At 40.2% G+C, this 20,988-nt stretch overlaps 1 protein-coding gene across 1 annotated transcript in view; it reads right to left on the reverse strand.

Moving 5' to 3' along the window:
• dock4 (dedicator of cytokinesis 4) overlaps positions 1-20,988 on the reverse strand; it is a 378,537-nt gene that overhangs the window by 284,507 nt on the left and 73,042 nt on the right. The window contains exons 2-4 of the mRNA XM_041215897.1: positions 6,631-6,714; positions 2,390-2,430; positions 1,760-1,815 (exon numbers count right to left, since the gene is read on the reverse strand). Of these exons, the coding sequence (XP_041071831.1) occupies positions 1,760-1,815; positions 2,390-2,430; positions 6,631-6,714 (181 nt within the window). The remainder of the gene's footprint in view (positions 1-1,759; positions 1,816-2,389; positions 2,431-6,630; positions 6,715-20,988) is intronic.

The raw sequence follows: 20,988 nt of genomic DNA on the forward strand, positions 1-20,988 counted from the left end.
GTTTGCTTAATATCTTCTGACTTATTTAAATTTTACATTTATTGAACATGTATGTACAACATAGCCAACAGATGTTTTGTGAACTACCTGTTTGTCCCTTGGCAGACAATCAAGCTGTTGGACTTTTACATTTAAAAACCCATTTTCACTCAAGCTCATACTTCAATGGATACACTTATGAGCAACAGGAACAATACGATGGGGTCAAAGTCAGTAGCTCTTCCGATTCGCTGTTTAAGTGAGGCAATTGATAGAGAAAAGAGGATTAAGGTGGAAAGAATTAAGCCAGAAAATGACTTTTCCTGCCAGTTTAAGTGAAATCTTGTCGGAATGAGAGCCACCACCCACCACAAACCCAAGTCTTCAGTATCAGAGAAGGGGAGGGGGTGGAACATGGCTGGGGAGGGAATTTTAAAGCTGGTATTTCCTTGTTGCCACCTAAACATGAGAAGCCATGCATCAAGTGAAAGGTGCGCCAGTCTGCCAACTGGTAGACATGGGGCCCACCTGGGTGTCCAGGCATGAGACATGGTCCAGAAGCTTTTTTTACATTGCTCTTCCAAAAGGGAGAGGGAGGGATAGGGGCTTAGGATACAGAGGGGATGTTTCTGCATTAGGAGTGCTTGTCCCACTCTAAGAAGCCAGTTACCAACCCATTTTGCAACTTCAAAAATCTGATAAATGCCCAAGCTGTGCTCCTAATGATCCAAGCACCCATTGAGAGCACGTTTAAACAAGGTGATTGCTCTCAGCCTCATGCTTTGGCAGTGTCAGCAATGGCAGTCATGGGCCTGTGCATCCCAGCACTAATATCAAAACACTGAGCCTTGGATTGACAGTCCATCTAAAATTAACCAACTTTAGGGAGATGAGTAAGACTAACTCCAATGGAAATGAACTTCATGACTCTGATACACAATTAAAGCTAAATGATGCAGACTATAGGCTATAGCAGACTATAGCATTCAACTTTTATCCTAGAAACAACGTCGAATCTAATTGCAATCTTTCTGATCACCAAAAGTAAAATAGGAATTTAGAAGATTGAGGTCAAATGCTTCTTTATTTATACTTGGGTTTCAACTTAACACAATCCAGGAACAAATCAGGGATCAAGTAGCCAATATGCCATGTAGTTAATGCTTCATCTATCAAGTGGCCGGGCGGCAAGAAGCCAAAAAAAAAAAGGGTCAGCAGAAACCATCCAAAAATGTTTGGACTGGAGGTGCAAAGAGCACATAAAGGTTCCTACACAGACATGACAACAGGCAAGGAGGGATGGTTGGGGTGGGGACGTGGTGGGGTTAGTGTAGCACATGCACTGTCGAGGCTGAGTTATCCAACAGACTCTAAAAGAATGTAATTGTCAACCATACTCACTGTCTGTGTATGTAGTATTGAAATTTACAAAGGAAAATGCAAATAATTATTTTGCTGATTATATTTAATCTTTTGTAAATCCTACACAAGAGAATATTTTCAAGATTTGATACCAATTAATCTCTCAATGCTATTCATGAAAGCCTCCTGTAGGAAGCCCATTTGATCACAGTAAGAGAGCAAATATAGATTACAAAGGATATTTTGTTCTGATATGTCCAAGAGTTATTTCTTCCTACATAGATCTGGGTACTGTGATGTGCTCATTACCATGGCAATTCATCAGCATAACAGCTGTGTAAATCATAATATTTTCTCAATATTCCTAACCCCACATGGCAAACAGTCTTGTCTATCATAGTTTAGTCACTAAACTTACCCTTTGTTTTTGACATTTGCATTTTTCAAGTGAATATAGGTAGCTGGGAAAATTCCCTACAAGAATAAAAATAAACTATTAATATTTTTTGAAGTTGCTTTGTTACTTCTATAAAACACAATTCATTATGAAGAAACACATGTTACAAACAATGGGTTCTCAACAATGTTATTTTTGGATGGACCACTTGGTAATAACTGGCTGCATGATGGGTCAAAGTAACTTTCTGTTTAACACTGAAGCCTGTTGTGGATTTGACTTATAATCAGCTGACTGCACAACTCTCTTTTTTAAATAACTGAGATGGCATGCTGACTTTATCAGGTGGATAATTATCATCATGGAATAGATTCACTGTGCTATGATGCAGTAATTTTGGCAGTGGTGAAAGCAGACTGGCTGGTAAACACATCAGGGAGCAGTAGAAAATACAACACTTTCATTTCTAATTTTTTTGAAAGTTCTTTAAAAATATGGGCATTATTGCTCTTAAAATATTTGCCAACTGTCAGAAAAAATTGTAATTTTTTATTGCTTGCACATTCGGAATTCAGAAATAATGAAGTATTGATTTCAGAAATAAACCATTCGGTGCCATTCAGGTACAATAAAATGTCAAAACATACATACCTTCATGCTTGGATTTTTTAAAACAAATCCTCTGTACCAGCCTAAAGAAGAAAACAAAACAGGAAAAGACAAATATCAGCTTGTGCGTCAAACCTATTAACAACAGTGCTGCAATGTACTTCAAATCAAGGTGGTGACAAAAACCTGCAGGGAACAGGCACAAGGATGCACCTATCATGGAACCCCCTAAGGTCTACACAATCGCAGGTTCTGGAGCTCTTCTTTGCAAATTCATAGCTCATAATTTGCTGTCAAAGTTTATGCACAAATGCTACAAAAATTACAGGGGTGGGCAGATGTGCCATCAAACAGGAACTTTAAAAGTTGCCTTCTGGGCTGAGCCATTCCATTGCCAGTGTCTTGATAATGGCATCTTATTGTCTGCCTCACCATAAAAATGCATTGACTAGCTGATGTATTTGCACTGTAAATATGAACTAAACGCACCAAAGAAAATTAGAGCTAGTCCAAAGTGCAAGTTGGTCTGAAGTGAGGCAAGGAGCTAGTTTTGGGCAATTTGAATGTCACACAATTCAATTAATTCTGGATTAGCTGTTCGAGATGTTTTTAATAGCATGCTAAGTGTTAATTTGCCAATGAACTTCTGACAATTAACTACTTCAAGTGTAGAGTCTCATTCCTTCAGGTTTTAATTGTTGGGTATTTTAGAAAGTAATTTTTTTTTTCTAAATTTTCCTTTACATCTCACCTTTCTTTCTCGCTTACTCCAATCTGTCTTTCAGCCTCATTATTTGTTATTGTGCACCTGAGTTGACATGGAATTCACCCAAATTTACACTTCCTTTTCATTTACACCATTAATATCTCAATCCTTTAATCTAATAATTTAGGATACAAACAATTCCTTGCCCTATTCACTCAGGCACGAGGTACCTGGTTTCCCTCACTGCAAAGTTATCAGCAACTTGTCACACAAAAGATCGTTGATGTTAGAAGGTCAAAGACTAGTCCAGTTAATGGCAGATGCAATTCATAGACCTGATAGGGTAAATGGTGGGCCTATGTTTGAGAAATTTGGTTGAAATAACACTACAGGTTACATGTCAATATAAGACACTTTTGCTTATAGTTTTCACTTGGTGCACTCTTTTATCAATGCCATTCATCCAAATTGGCCAAACCCTTGCAAAAGGTTGAGGAATTTCAAGCACAAATTCAGTCTAGCACAAAGGGAGTTTCTGCAATCTTTTGTACTAGATTAAAAATATCATGCCAGAAGCCAGCTCTGCCCACAAAACTGGCCACACTCAAGATTAAATTAACTACCATTGAGAGCTTCCATTAATTTTGCCTATTTGCAGGCTTAAGAGGAGGCTCATAAATATTTTTGGTACAATATACCAATAGGCTCCTTTTAAAATTTTAAAATATAACTTTTAATTAAGAAACTGACTAATTCCCTCCAATAAAACTAGCAAACAGTTCTGCATAGTTCTTTTTTAAAAACATTTTTTTTAGTTATTTAAAATCAGCTTGCTCATAGGTGGTGGATGAGACACTGTTTGAAAATTCTTAATTTTTCTGCTAAGTCTATTTTTAGCTGTATTAATGAAAATTCACCAAGTTACCATTCCTAAGTATATCAAGGAATACTTACTCCTTGAATGGGGAAACTGTTCAAAGTGCAATGAAGAATGAAAATAAGTATATTTCTACAGCACCTTAAACATAATGAACCATCCCACGGGCTTCATTGGAGCATTATAAAGCAAAGGTTGACAGCATGCCACATGAAGAGACAGTAGGACAGATGACCTAAAGCTTACCTCTTTGACCAAGCTTTAAGGAGAATCTTAAAGGAGAAAAAAAGAGATTTAGGGAGGAAATGTCAGAATTTGGGGCCTTGGCAGCTCAAGGTGTTGCCATAAAAGTCAGAATAATGAACATTGGGGGTGCTCAAGGAGCCAGTGTCAGAGGAGTACAGATATCTCAGAGGATTGTGGGGCTGGAGGAGATTGGAAAAATTTGAAAACAATGTAATTTTAAAATTGAGGTCACTTAACCAGGAGCCAACGTTGGTCAGCAAGTACAGGTGAATGGGACTTGGTCCGAGTTAGGATACAGGCAAAGTTTTGAATAACCTTAAGGCTATGGAGGGTAGAACTTGGAAGAGTCTGCCAAGATTGCTTTTTTTTTAAAAAAAAATTCATTCATAGGATGTGGACTTCGCTGGCTGGGCCAGCATTTTATGCCCATCCCTAGTTCCCCTTGAGAAGGTGGTGGTGAGCTGCCTTCTGTAGGTATACCCACAGTGCTGTTAGGGAAGGGGTTCCAGGATTTTTTCCAGTGACAGCGATATATTTCCAAGTCAAAATGGTAAGTGAATTGGTAGAGAACTTCCAGGTGGTGGTGTTCCCATCTTCCTGCATCCCTTGTCCTTCGAGATGGTAGCGGTCATGGGCTTGGAACGTGCTGTCAAAGGAGCCTTGGTGAATTTCTGCAGTGCAGCTTGTAGATGGGACACACATCTGCTACTGTGCGTTGGTGGTGGAGGGAGTGAACATTTGGGGATGTGGTGCCAATCAAGTAGGCTGCTTTGTCCTGAACAGTGTCAAGCCTCTTGAGCGTTGTGGAAGTTGCACTCATCCAGGCAAGTGGGGAATATTCCATCACACTTCTGAGTTCTGCTTTGTAGATGGTGGACATGCTTTGGGGAGTCAGAAGGTGAGTTATTCATCACAGGATTCCTAGCCACTGGCCTGCTCTTGTAGCTAGTGTTTCTATGGTTAGTCCAGTTTAGTTTCTGGTCAATGGTAACCCCCCAGGATATTGATAATGGGGGATTCAGTAATGGTAATGCCATTGAACATCAAGAGGTGATAGTTAGATTCTCTCTTATTGGAGATGGTCATTGCCTGGCACTTGTGTGACGCAAATGGTCAAGCCTGGAGAGTTAACAAAGGCATGGTGAGGGTTTCAACAACAGATAAGCTGAGGCAGTGGCAGTCAGGTGATATATAATGAAGGTGGAAGTCAACAGTTTTCAGGCTGACACAGACGTGTTTGGAAGACCAAGCTGGGGTCAAATATGAGCGCGAAGTTGTGAACCATGTTGTTCAGCCTCAGGCAGTATCTAGGGAAAGGGGTGGAGGCAGTGTCTAACAAATGGAGTTTGTGCCAGAGACTGAAGACAATGGCTTTGGTCTTCCCCATGTTTAACTAGAGAAAGCTTCTGCTCATCGAGTACTGAATGTTGAATAAGCAGTTTCATAATTTAGAGACAGGTAGTGGAAACTGGTGCTGTACTTTTGGATGATGCCACTGAACTGTAACTATTAACAAGGAGCTTAAAAATTCAATGTATAGAAAAAAAAATCAATTAAAATTCAATGAAATTTCACCACACTCCCATAGATTCACCACCTTGGTTAGCAAAAGAAAACATTACTAACATGTTGGCCTTAAGTTTGCACTGGTCTCCTCAGTGGAATTTGCTAAAAATTAACCAAACCAGCACAAAAGATCTCAGAACTTCAGCCGCAAATTACAATCAACACAAAATGAGTTTGTGACCTTTTGCGCTGAAGCTAGTCCCAGATCGAATTAATCACCATGACAAGTTTCTGCTAATTGTGCCCATATATGGGCCTTCGAAGAGGCTTTTTTTTTTAGGCACAAGAACACGAATAGACACCCTGTTAATAGATATGAAATATTGAAAATACCTGCTTTACTCAAAGTGACTACACCAAATGAAACTAGTAAATTGCTCTCTTATATTTTTTTTTAAAGTCATTTTCAGTTACTTATGATCACTGAGCTGGTAAACCAGGTACTCCATTTCTTCTAACAAATCTATTTCCAGCTGTACCATTAGAACTGCACCAGTTTACCACTCTTAAAATAGTTCAATTACATTTTTTTAAAAACATTTTCAAATCATGTCTTTGCTTTACGTTCTAAAATGCAGCCAAATTGTGCTTATTCATTCAAGATTTTATATTCCGTGATAGACAAATATGAGTTTGAGCAGAAACTTGAGCAAATCAAGATTTCTTTAGAAAATTAAGTGCAACTTTGAGCAGAATTTGAATGGGATTGCTGATTGCAACCAAAGCAGAAATTATTGGCCAATAACTTTATATGATTTTTTTCATTAACTATGCCAGTCAAACATTTTTATGTATGCACACTGGTGAAAGTAAGCTTGAATTTATAAAAGGTTTTCTAGTTAAGGATGGTTTACTTCCTCCATTATTTGGTTGCACTGGCAAACTCACCATCACATTTTTCCAGTATCTGCACTGTGTCTCCCACTTCTAATGGTAAACCATGAGGAACCGTTCCTCGAAAACCAGATATCACTGTAAAAGAGGGAAAATAGAATGCTTTGGTGATTACATTTAAAATGTTAACCATTAGTAAGCTACAAATAAATTATACGCCAAGAGAAATGGTCTTCCATATACCCGAGGCATGCATACACCATATACAGCATGATACTACAGGATACATTTCGAACAAGGTGATCAATTCTCAGGGAATAAATTATGAGGCATTCAGGCATCCGAGCAGTGTGAGGGTTCTAGCAGACACCTAGGAGCAGGGTTGGGGTGAGGTGGGTGCTGCCAAGTCTGCGAGAGCATTGGAGCAAGCGGGTGAAAGGAGAGCACATTGCATATTTGAAAACCGTGAATGCGCAAAATTCGATGACTGAGAACACGGGACAGACAACGTCCCGGATGCTGAGAACCCACGATAATGCAGAATTGAGTGGGATAGCTGATCACCCTGATTTAAAAATACACATGATCAGCATTATGTATGATCAACATCTTTCACATTTGGATCATCTTAAAATCAGTACCGCTGAATTGTACAACTAATGGGGATTAAAATGGAAAACTTCAGAAATATGGAACAGAAACAGAAAATGCCGGAAAGAGTCAACAGGTCAGGCAGCACCTGTGGAGAAAGAAACAGAGATAACATTTCAGTCCGATGACCTTTCATCATATGCTCTGAAACGTTAACCCTTTCTCTCTCAACAGAAGCTTGCTGACCTGGTAAGTATTGTTAAGTGCAACATTTTCTGTTTTTATTTCAGATTTCCAGCATCCACAGTATTCTGATATTCCTGAACATGCATTTTGGGAAGCATGACTTGAACATGATATTCATATCATCATTAAAAGTAGTGAACCATAAATGACATTTCCACTGTGCAGACTCATCAGAGAAAGGAAACTTCAATATAGAATAAAACTCAAGTGTACTACTTGGTTAATTTAGAACAAAAAGAAGAGAAAATGAGAATGCAGTTTGAAATCTAAACTACACTAATAAATTCTAATGTTCTGAACATGTAAAGATGATTACTGTGGTGCTAAATATTTGTCCTCGACTCCAAATGCTAACATACTTTTCACATTTTCTTTGCCATGGGGAGGTCAGAGTGTCTAGTACCAGATTCAACACCCAATTTTTTCATTTCCTATTTAATTTCCAAAATGTAAATAGATGTAATTTTGCATTCCGTCCTCCCACCACCTCACCCAACCCTGCCCCTGTTTTTTTTTTCTGTGTCTTTTGATGTAGAACTATTAGTCATTCAGATTTTCATGATCTTTCTCCCCTGCTCATAGTTCAAGTTTGGACTTGATAATGATGGCAACCCAAATCAGAAAAAAAAATCTTGAGCACAATACTTTGAGTGCTTAAGAGCTGTCCTTGTTGGCAGATTATCCAGTTATCATGTTGCTGTTTGTGGGACCTTGCTGTGCACAAATTAGTTGCTGCAATTCCTGCAGTAATTACACTTCAAAAGTACTTAATTGGCTGTCAAGCACTTTGGGATATACTGAAGTTGTGAAAGGTGCAATGTCACACTTATCTTTCCTTAGCAATAGCCAAGACAGTAATTATCTGCACAATACTGTCTACTTGATTTTCAGGTTTTGTGGCAGATAAAATTTGAAGTTTTAAACAACACTGATGCCTAATCAAGTTAGATGAATTATGTGGTTAATGTCATCATGACTGCACAATTCTTTGTCCTCCAAAAAAAAAATTAACTGTTATAAAGCATTCACCCCAAAAGGTCATTGGAAACAGAAAGTGAACAGCGCTTCAGTATGAGGTTGTCTCTTATGTCAAGTTGTTCCACAGGAAAACGTACACTTTGGAGACCATCTCAGTAACTAGTGGATCTCAACTATATTGCAGTTGAACAATCCAAAAAGCATTGTTGAATTGGCAAGGGTGCAGTTAATTGTCATGAACATTCTTTTGTCGAGCTTGATCTACCTGCACCAAACCTAGCAATTTTTTGCTGCTTCAAGAGATTCATTTTCTGCATGAAAAATTTTTCTACTATTGAACCAACTTGCCTCAACTACCTTAATTTCAAAAAGTGCATGTTCCCCTGCAAACTAGGGCTATGTTCTGTCACTTCCCTGTCACTGTGTCTTTAATTTAAAGTAAAATGAAGGGGGTCATATGGCCTGTTGTGAAGTCTGCCTGACAGCAAGCCTGGGTGGTTTAAATGTTAAAGATTAAAGAGGGAAAAAGGTACAAGGTGTGTACACTTAGAGACAATGGTAGCAGCCTCTGTGCTAACATCGGATGGACTGAGAGTCTCCAAAGTCCCAGGAAAGTGTTGAAAATATCAGGTTGTAAACATTGCGCTTTAAATTGTCCATTTACTTCCGTGTTAAGTGTGTGTTGGGGTCTCAAGGGCAGTTAATCAGCATTTCCACCTGGATACATGGCCCATGGGTTGACATTGTCATGCAGATGTGCTTCGAGGGGGGAAGGGTCCAAGATTTCACTGAAAACTCTCAGACAAGTTTGTCTGCCAGGATCCAGGAGAAAGAGAGCAGTTGCGGGCAGAAAGGCGCTACGGTTCATGACACAGGAATGCAGGTGGGAGCTTGTGCTTGGATTTAAAAGACCAAATTAATGAGGAGTTATAACAAGGCTGTAAGATTCACCTCGCTTGAGCCTCCAAGGAAATGAACTCACTGTGAATGACAGTTCCGAGATTAAAAGTTCCCAGGCTAAGAAACGGAAAGAACAGAAGTAAATTCACGGGAGCAAAGAATCACCTTGGACTGACTCAAGAATTGAATGCCTACTTAAAGGACAGCGTTAAGTATATTTATGAAGTGCATTTTTGGTAGTGCTGAACAATAGAAATTTTCTGTTTTGTGGTTTGAAGTATATGTTGCCAACAAAGACTGTGGTTAGTCAATAGTGTTTTTAATCTTTGGTTACAGGAGTCTTCAAAAGTGAAATCTTGTTGAGAGATCCTTCTAGTTCATAGCTGAAAGTTCGACTTTCTTTCTAAAAGTTATTGGTCTCAGTTATCGGTCTCTATGGAGGTCATAACAGGATGTATGATACTAACCAATGACATCAAAATTATCCAGGTTCCAGAAGAGCAAAACATACATCTCTCTATAAAACACAGGATACAGTGTTGATATTTCTCAACATTGAAATCTATTATTTTGGAGGGCTTCTGATCTTGGGTCACACTTTGGCACTTGGACCTAGCATTGTAAATCCAAGGTTAAATATGTTGAATGCATTACAGACACTGATGGAAATCAATTTTCTTGAAGTCACAGAACTAAAAACTTGCAATTTTATAAGATTGAAAATTATTTAACCTATAAAACATCAAATTATGTTATAGAAAAATAGTAAGAACAACTGAATAGTCAGAACAGGTGACTGAAGACTTTACAAAAGAATAGTTTAAAGGATGAATGGGAATAGATAGAGGCTGTGTTTCAGAGGGAGTTGACTAGAGAAGGGCACATGTGCTGGAAATTAGAGTCAAAAGACTTAAAGGTATGGGAGGGGACCCTCCTGGGATTTTCAAAGTTAGTCTGGACAGAGCACTCCAGGAGATTATACCCCATCCATTCCAATACCAATCGACTGACCGTGACCCTGTAGGTTCCATACTATTATTCAAGAATAGAAAATCATATTCAGTACAAGCCCTGATAGTTTCCTCCTTTCATTATTTCAAGGAACCTATAACCACATTTAAAAACACAATTACAAGTTTGTGGAAATATATGCACTTAACAGAAAAAATGTTTAGCAAGTTTCTTAAATGAAGAAATGAAATGCATAACACTACCACAGAATGCTTTCAGAGAATGCAGCTCAAGCTGAAAAAGTTTTTAGCTGCAATAGTCACGAAAATCTACACGCCTCCAACACCATTAAGATGTTTTAATTCACTGAACTAACTGCGCCCAAGGAGGAAACAATAATAATGAAAATGAAAACTCTGGTCTTCGCAAGATTGATCTCCTGCCTTAAAGCCACACAAAACAATTTGAACTTTGCCATCAGCAAAAATCAGTCAACATTCACTCCAATAAACATGCGATTGGGCAAGGTCAAGTGAAAAAACAAGGTTAAACACGTGACAAAAGATGAGCAGATATGGGTCCGTTCCTTATTTGTAATGCTATAACTAACTGAACATAGAATCACAAAAGCACACCACTCCTGTAATGTGCATTATCTACATGATCTAAAGGTTAACTGCAAAACCAGAATCAGAGTTCTGCTGCCACCAAACTTAGCAAAATTCAAAAGTACAGAGTTTGGAAATCTCTCTTGCTCTCTCTCCACACACGTACACATGCACCCTTTACCCCCACGCTCCCACATTTCCAGGTTTTATCCACTCCTTTACTGCAGGAATTGAGTCTTTGCTGGGCTAAGGTTTCATGTATACGAAGCGTTGGGAAATTTTTTGACAAAGTGCTGTATCAGCTAGACCAGCCACATATCGTGGCTACTAAAGCAGGTCACAGCCTCCATTTTGCAGCAAGCTTCTTACCCTCCCAACTCCTCATAACCTCCCCACCATTGACAAGTCAGAAGTAAATTGCAATACCCCCCACTTGATCGCTAGGTGCAGTTACAACACTGCTTATGAAGTTCAACACCATCCAGGGCATGGTTTTTCCAACATCAGTAGTTAAGGTGATTGATTGCATCTGCACATCACCACCTTTCACACTGCTCAATGCATTACGCCCCCATCACTGCCTGACACTCAGCAATCACCCCTAGCATGCTTATGCTACACCTTATCCAAGTGGTTATGGTACTGGGCTTGTAACCCCAAGATCAAGAGTTCAAATCTCGCAATGGCAAACTATGAAACAATGTAACTTCATCTGAATAGGAACAGATGGAAACACGTTTGTACTCGAAAGAGTTACACCTTATCCATACACAACTTCCAATTATGTCAGCCATGCACACACCCAAACCTATGTCTGTTCAGCTATGGCACCAGATCACTCAAACACACTGACACATGCTCATTCTACCCAATCTCTTGCAGGTGGCCCACAATAGCAAGGCGACCTCCAGGATTGGCTGAGGACCAGCATGCCTGCATTCCTTCAGTGCACTGGAAGGGATGGTGCACAGGATCATCAGGGACGATGCCACAATCCCTTATTACATGCCCTCCCCTTATGCTTTTGCACTTTTATAAAGTCATGAATTGCAGTCAAGCCAGCCACTGTGGTTTCATCAGAAAGGGCTAGAGTTCGCAACAGTCTGCTGAGGGAGAAGTACCATCACTTGACTGTACACACTCTGCCATCAGCTCAGATAGAAGCACTGTGGACACCTTAGAGGCGAGTGTAGAGTCTGGATGGGTTGAGATGAGTGGGCCACAGCCTGGACAGGGTCAGCCTATGTGCATACTCCCAGGAGGGCAAGGATACACACCAGGTTCTGTCACAGGGAACTAAGGTGAGAGCCATGTTGGTGCAGATTATAGGAAAACACAATGCACACAAAGCTATCTGTTAGCCTCCAGTCACTGGTTTGGAACAACTCTACCAAGGCACAGAGCACTATGCAGAGCTTAGAGGCCATCTTTCCCAAAATGCAAGTGGCGGCACCTCCACAGCAGCACTGGCATACCAAGCCATGGATTTTCTAGTGGCTGCTGTCAGCTTCCACTGAAATGCAAGTGGAGGCCTTCAAATGTCTTGGAGATGTCTTAGTATTGCAGTCCAAGCTCAGACAGAGGTCATGAGATTACTGGTGTGCAGGTTCAAATTGGTGCCATCCAGGCACTGTCAGCTGCTATTGCATTGTAGCTCTCAGTGCTCAATTGTCTTATGCAGGTTCCCACAGCAGCCCATCACAATGCACCACAGGAGACTGAGAATTGCTCAGGTGTCACCCCTTGGGAAAGGAAATGGTGAAAGCATGATCCTGCTGTCCTCTCTCAGAATCTATCCGTTAATGTGGAAAATTGCCCAGCTATGCCCTGTACACAAAAAGCGCTACAAATCCAAATCAGCCAATTACTGCCCCATCAGTCTACTCTCAATCATCATTAAAGTAATGGAAGGGGTCATCAACAGTGCTATCAAGAGGCACTTACTTAGCAATAACCTGCTCACTGACATTTCAGTTTGGGTTCTGCCAGGGCCAGCTTCTGACTTCGTTACAGCCTTGGTTCAAACATGGACAAAAGAGCTGAACTCCAGAGGTGAGGTGAGAGTGACTGCCGTTGACATCAAGGCAATATTTGACTTATTGTGGCATCAGTGAGCTCTAGCAAAACCGAAGCTAATGGGGATCAATAGGAAAACCCTCCACTGGTTGGAAGGAAGATAGTTGAGGTTGTACAAAATCAAGCATCTCAGTCCCAGGACATCACTACAGGAGTTCCTCAGCAGAGTATCCTAGGCCCAACCATCTCCAGCTGCTTCATCAATGACCTCCCCTCCAACTTAAGTTTAGGAGGGAGTATCCTCACTGATGGTTGCACAATGTTCAGCACCATTCTCAACTCCTCAGATACTGAAGCAGTTAATGTCCAAATGCAGCAAAGACTCGACAATATCCACGCTTGGGCTGACAAGTGGCAAGTAACAGTCATGCCACACAAATGCCAGGCAATGACCATCTCCAGCAAGAGAGAATCTAATCACCACCCCTGGACATTCAATGGTATTACCATTCCTGAATCCCTCACTGTCAACATCCTCATGATTACCATTGACCAGAAACTGAACTGGACTAACCTGCTCGTGGTGACAAGAGCAGGTCAGAGGCTAGGAATCCTGCAGTGAATGACACCTCCTGACTCCCTAAAACATGTCCAACACCTACAACACGCAAGTCAGGAGTGTGTTGGACTACTCTCCGCTTGCTTGGATGAGTGCAACTCCAACAACACTAGAAGTTTGATACCAGCCAGGATAAAGCAGTCTGCTTGATTGGCACCACATCCACAAACATTCACTCCCTCCACCGCTGATGCAATGGCAGCAGTCTGTACCATCTACAAGATGCAGTGCAGGAACTCATCAAGCCTAATTTGACAGCACCTTCCAAACCCATGACTGCTACCATCTAGAAGGACAAGACCAGACGAGAGATGGGAACACCGCCACCTGCAAGATCCCCTCCAAGCAACACACCATCCTGACTTGGAAATATATCACCCTCCTTTCACAGTCGCTGGGTCAAAATCGAAGAACTTCCTCCCTAACAGCACCATGGGTCTACCTACACCACATGGACTGCAGCAGTTGAAGAAGGCAGCTCACCACCACCTTCTCGAGGGCAATTAGGAGTGGGCAATAAACGTTGGCCTAGCCAGTGACACCCAAATCTCATGAACAAGTAAGGCAAAAATTCATGCTCCCACCAGTTTCAGTCCACCAATGCCTTTGTTGTTGCCTCTTAGCCAGCCCACCCAGATTTCTACTGCCTATGCCAAGGTGGCACAGTCTAACCAGGTTCTTAAGGACCAGAGCTGCTCAAGGCATCCTCCAAGGCCATCTGCAGTATCAAGGCCAAAAGCCTTCCACCAGCCAAGCGGCATCAACTGGGGTAGCACTGCAGATCAGCATTAGAACATTTAAAGGCACCCTCAAGCCATGCTCCAAGGAGGTGCACAAGGTGATTTTTTTTTTTTGCATTTTTGATGTGTGAAGTTAAGATTTTTACTGTAGGCCTCTATTGAATTTTGTTGGCCAAGGGAACCTTGTGACGGGGTGTCTGAAATTGATGTACTGTTAAGCAATGGTGGGCTCATTTCAACTAAAGCGAAGTCTCACAATGTGGTCCCTCTTGTTCCACAGCTGCACATGGATGTGGCCCCCTCCCTTCCTCCTTCCAAGGTGGTCTCTGGGTCTCAGGAGGTAATAGCTGAACACTCATAATTGCAACATTGTGATAGATGCAGCATTACATTACACACCTAGACATCCTCTTGGGTGTGTACTGCAAAAGATCCTACAGAGTGATTCAAGTAGTGAAATCTTTGCTTTCGGACACCAATGGCTTTCTCCTTGGCTTTCCTTGAAGGACCTCAGACCTTATGCGGTAGGATGGTAGAAGGGAGTCATAAGCCACGTGTGCGGTGGCAGACCCAGTTGCTGAGCGTTTCATCCTGGAGGCCCAAATATAGTCAGTATCATGGACTAGCACAAGATAAAGCAAGATAGAGAGCATTCACCAAAGATGAATTTCTTAGTGTGGTCGCACATTAACAGAGCAGTAGCCTTTGCAGTATCGATCCCCATTGATGTGGAGGGTCCACGTTCAGTCAGTGGCATTCTGCAGCATTAGAAAGCCCACTTTCCTGATGAGCCACGTGTCCTTTCATCCTGATGTTCCTTCCTCAATGAAAACAGAATGGAGTTCCATTTCCTGTACAGAGCCCCTGCCACCTCCCTAATCCTTCTGTACACAATTAACTGCAACATGCTCATGTCACCAGCTCCCACATGGAATAGAAAGCAAAGGCAACGTGACCTTCACAGCCATTGGGTGGGTCATCTTTATCCTGGTTCGAGGTTCCAAGTTTTTGTGAAGAAGGTAGCAAAATGCTGTCACTGTCTCCTTTGTGAGACAGGCTCGTGAGGCATTGCTCTCGCCTCATTGCAACATAGAAGTGGTACTCCAAGACCACCTTTCAATGCAGGGCCCTCCTTTCCCTCTCTGCATGCTTTGCACATCCTGCTTATGTTGCAGAGCCAGTAGCATAGCAACTGCTGCCCCCATACCTATTCAAGACAATGTTATTTTCTGCCTTCCTGTGGTCAGCAAAAACCTCCATTTTGCTCCTGCAACTCACCACCGTGCTTCACCACAAACTTTGCCTGAGCCCAAGCAAGTCAAAAGCACCTCAGCAGCAACCTGAGTGCCCTTTAAATAGCCCCAGAACATGGTCCACCTTGCTTCATATTGTTTGCTGTTTCAGGAATAAGTGCTTGCACATTCATTGACCAATTTAGGCTTCCTGGCTCTGCATCACAATCTCACTTGTTCAGCACCTTAGAGCACATACAGGGAACATGCCTGTATGCACCACTCCAACGGACTCACACCACACAAGCAGCTCAGTAGCATTTCACATGCAAGAAAACCTCAGTTATAGCTTCATAGTTTCACTTGAAGCAGCGCAATGCAAATTAATTTAGCGTCCTCACTATTTTTTAAACTGCCCTACACACATACACACACATGATAATTTTTGCTATAAAGCAGAAGGAATCCTTCTCAACAACTTATGGTTGCTTGCAAAAATTTCTATAAAATTCTAAATTTCATGAATGCATCAATTATTGAATGTACTAAGCTAGCAAAAATAGTTCAATGTCAAGAAACGTGTAACCTACTAAATCATTTTAAAAAGCTGTCAAGTATTTTTACTATCAAGTAATTTTAATTTTGTCTTTTGTATATTCCTATTCATATGAGCAAAAGGAGAAGAGAATGAAAGGTATACAGAGTGTGAAGTGATTTCGAGAAGACAAACAGAGGTAGATGCACTCTCGGAAGTGGGAAACTGCTGGCAAAGAGGAGAGCACAAGAGGGAGAGCTAGGTAAAAATTGAAATCACTGATAATATTTTGAAATGTATAAACCAACCACCATCACCCTTCTCATCTTAAAGTACTTCATAGTGTAGCCCCAAACACAGTATCAATACTTGTTACATCAACCAATTCAATCCTGCATTGTTACTAGTTTTGTGAAGTTGAGTTAAAAGGTAAAAGTAAAAAATTTCTTAATTTAACAGCAAGAAGTGTAATCAAAGGAAGACATTGGTAATGAAAGGTATGGTAAATTATCCAAGAAACTAAAAAGCTATACAATTCCTTCAATAACAATTGTCAAGTTTTACATTTTAATAAGCATCAAGTAACAACTTGCATAATTTTCACACCATGGTAAATCCAAATCCCCACTTTTAATTATGGGAGTAAAACATTCCTTTCTTCCTAACATCTAAACACAAATTGAACACACAAGGTCACTGCATCTCCACACAACTGTCGTCTGGTAGCTTACAAAAGGTTCACCCATGATGTTATCAACCAACTGGCATCTTGAATCAACAAAAGCATACAAATTACTGTGCATCATGTATAACCACTTGCCCTGTTACTGAGAATATATACTTCCTTCCCATAAAAACTTTTTATTTCCTAATTCACTTTTTTGCACAGTGGCTGCATTGTTGCAAGAAATACATAGATGAAGCTTTGGGATAATATGAAATGCACGTACGTGCCAGCAGAATTGTGCAACATTCTGATTACAAATTCTGTCATGAACTGCAGCTAAGGAAATTTAGTCTACAGGTACATGCATGTATACAAATCTTATGTCCTAGATTTTGCAAAAAGAAGTCACTAGAATCATCTCTATTTATTCCTTTTTATTTATCTGAATCATACAATTCCATGATTTGCTTTCAGAATGCCAAAAGTCAAGTTGCACTCCTGCCTTGTCACAGTGACATAAATTTTGGAATTGCCTTCGTTATTTTCCGATACTCTTTCTAAAATGACTTTGCTTCCGAGAGTGCTGGGTTACAGGATGGTATATTTTATATGTAGTCTAATATTTTGTGGAGCCATGAGCTCCAGAAACTTCAATTCATGCATACATATGCAAGTGCTTTTTTGCTTCATTAATTGCAATTTCACACTACGGAAGTTATTTCCATGATTAGTCCATGATTATATATTTTTTTATTCATTCACAGGATGTGGGCATCGCTGGCTTGGCCAGCGTTTATTATCCATCCCCAATTGCCCTCAAGAAGGTGGTGGTGAGTCACCTTCTTGAACCGTTGCAGTCCATTTGATGTAGGTACACCCACAGTGCTGTTGGGGGGGGGGTTCCAGGATTTTGACCTAAATTATTTCCCTTTTCTGTCTTGTATTGTTCAGTATTTTTCTCAAACGTTTTGGGGCTAAAGGCTATATTTATTTTGTTCACTATTGGTTAACATGAAAAATGGCATTTACATTGTGGAATAAAGGTGGAGCTGGGAGATTAAATGACATCACAATAACTAATGTGGCAGAGTTGAAGCAATGTTGCTCAGTGCATAAAGGTAGCCTGCTGCCACTTAAATCGGCATATTCATCTCTTCGCTTTAGACTGATAAGAAATGGATTTGTGTATCCAGTTCCTCAAATGGATACCTTTGATGGCATACGGAGTGAATGGCTAACGTTTGCACCAATATAGCATCCAACATGATCCATCTCACATTGAGCATGCATGCTATGAACCTTATTCAGCAGCTACAAGGGCGCACACAACACCCAAAAGGACAAGAGCTAACCAGCCCAATTTCTTAGCCGACATTTTTAACAAACTCAGAAGTCTTACACAGTGCAGTCTCTGAAATTATAAATTTACAAATGGTCAGCAGTATCAGAGGTTAACATTCATAAGTTCCTTGTGAGGCCTATGAATATAGGTCCCTACTGCCATGCAGTGATCCATTTTGGGGCTTTTTATGGAGGCACAAGACAAGAAATAAACAGGAGTTGCCCACCAGTTGGGTTGTAAAAAAAAAAAAAGGCCCATCCTGGTGAGGGATAACAGGGCAGCACTGATAGGGGTTTTAGAAAGATCTGCAAAGGAGTGCCCCACCCTCCCAGCTTAATTCATCAAGCAAGACTCACAAATATGCATTAAAACTTCATTTAAAACAAGAGAAGTTTTTAACTGGAAAGTTAATAGTGCCCATAAAAAGTACTAACCATTGAATGCAAAATTGTAAACTTCTTCGGGTTCATATTTGGTGCTTAAAACTTAGTTTGTAGCTTCCTTTAATGGCTGAACAAGCTAATGCAATGATTATCTCGGTTATATTGATTTGGAAGATACCAAGTTCAATCCCCACTTTTTAATAATCCTTGCATGTGCCCAATGGTTAACTTCAGCGTGCTGGGCTAAGAAGGGAGTGTGAGCACTGGGTGAAATCATACTAGTATTAGCAATGATGTCCCCAAGACCAGCCCATCAACATCCAGTCCAGGGTGACTTGGTTAAGGTACCAAAGGGCAATCAGTGTCTATCAAACCATATATCTGCGTGGAGTTAAAATACTTTCCAATAAACAATCTAATATTTGGAACACTATACATTCATTAAAATTCTTAAATTGCCAATAGCAAACATCAAAAAAGCAAATAGAGTAGTCAACAGAGTTCATGGTACAAAGAGACTGGGGGAGCAAGGGGTACAAGGATTGTTGAATTACAGGTACAAATACAATATCATTGGCACTTCAGCAAGTGTAATCTGTGTCAATGAACAAGTTCCCATTCGTGTCTGAATTTTGCTTTACCGAGTTCGTGTTCTTCTCCTATAAGTCCTGTTCCAACCATTTGGTATTGTGCTTCATTGAAAATCACTCTGGAACTTACAAGGTTTTACTATTAGCTCTCAAGGTAGGCTATTCATTGCCATGATAATATTGAACCTCATTTTGTGACCAAGAGGTCGGGCAGCTGTGGGAACTGTCCAAATCAATGTGGTTTTTATTTCACTGTAAAATTTGTAAGTTACCAATCCTTCTGGTTATTTCTATTTCTTCAAAAATAAAATCAAGAAAATAAATTTTCTTCAGAAAATAAAGTGAATAGTGAAACATGGCAAGCTCCAGGGCGAGTGATTTTCAAGGAAGCACAGTACCAAATAGTTGGAACAGGACTTATGGGAAAAACACAAGAACTCAGTGAAGCTAAACCCAGACACGAATGAAAACTTGTGCATAGACACAAGAAGAAGAACATGTGGCCGATGTAACCCAGCTCACAGTCTGAAGCTAACAGTTCATTCATTCAACTTTCATGGCCAGTCAATGTTGGAGCTGGAACAGGATATGAATCAAAAAGGCAATATTAAACTAACTGAAACAACAGTATTCTGACACACCAGCAAAAACATGTTTATATATAAATGAAAAATCCAATTTAACTATCTTACAGTCTGACAGGAAATTCTCATGTCGATGAGAGAAAGAAAGAGAAAAAGAAAAACGAGAAAATGAGACAAAAACTGGGTGAAAATTAACCAAGTCCTGCCTCTGGCCAATTTTCTGATTGGTATAAAAACAGAAATCCCATCTACAACACTTTGGCGGTATGTTAACTATTACCATTTATCTTTGACCTCAGTTTGTCCCCTGTAGACATTCTACTAACATTACTTTCAACTTGAGGTCAATAAAAAAAAAGACAACTACATTATGGCTTTGGGCTACTTTTAATAAGATGGGTGATCCTCTTTTCAGAGGGCAACTAAAAGGGAATTTCTAATCAAGCCAAATGCTTGTTTTATTTTATTAAACAATACACATAAGCAATTGCCTGTACTATCCTCACTGGATATCCATCTTGTGAAAATGCTCACCTGAACAACTTTTCTGTAATGTTCCATATGACACTGGAGGAAACATTGATGTTGCTTCCGCATTGGCTAATTTTTTTATTAATACAGAACTTCAGTGCTGCTGAAAAGAGGCATGCCATCAAAGCTTTTCATCTTGCACTCAAGACAGACACATTTCCCTTTGAAATTTGGCATTCTTGCATCTGTCCTGATGAGTACAAGATAAAAAGCTTCGATAGCAGGTCTCTTTTTCTCAGCAGTTGTCAAATTTTCTATGAATTCGTTCTGATGGTTATTTAACTTTTCCCCAAATTTTATGCTGCTAACTTGTTACCTTGGATCGGTAAAGAACTGAAGACATCATATAATCCCGTGTTTCATTTGCAAGCAATTGTCTTGACGTTTATAGTGAAATATGTTCATGCATTTTGCCTGAGAACTGTTCACTCTCAGCTTTCATCTATCAGTTTGAATGTCTAAATTTAATGTTCCCGCCTTGGTCAGCTGCCAAGCTTCCATTATCATCAGGTCCTCTTTTGTCAAGTCTTTCCTTTATTACCACAAGTAACTAATGAATCAAAAAGGCAATATTAAACTAACTGAAACAACAGTATTCTGACACCTCAGCAAAAACATGTTTATATATAAATGAAAAATCCAATTTAACTATCTTACAGTCTGACAGGAAATTCTCATGTCGATGAGAGAAAGAAAGACTCTTAGTTCTCCTCCTTTACGACTGATGTTGTTTTCACTTGCTTATGCTTTTCTTTCTCATCCATGTACTTTCCTGCATTAAGAGGTTCTAAAATCAAAAACAACTATAATTTCTGCAATCAGCATTCACATCATGCACGTATTATGCAGATTAAGCAATTCATTTGTTTTTGTTCTCGGGAGGGGAGGGTAAAGGAAAA

Source organism: Carcharodon carcharias, chromosome 21, assembly GCF_017639515.1.
Source record: "Carcharodon carcharias isolate sCarCar2 chromosome 21, sCarCar2.pri, whole genome shotgun sequence".
NCBI lineage: Eukaryota > Metazoa > Chordata > Chondrichthyes > Lamniformes > Lamnidae > Carcharodon > Carcharodon carcharias.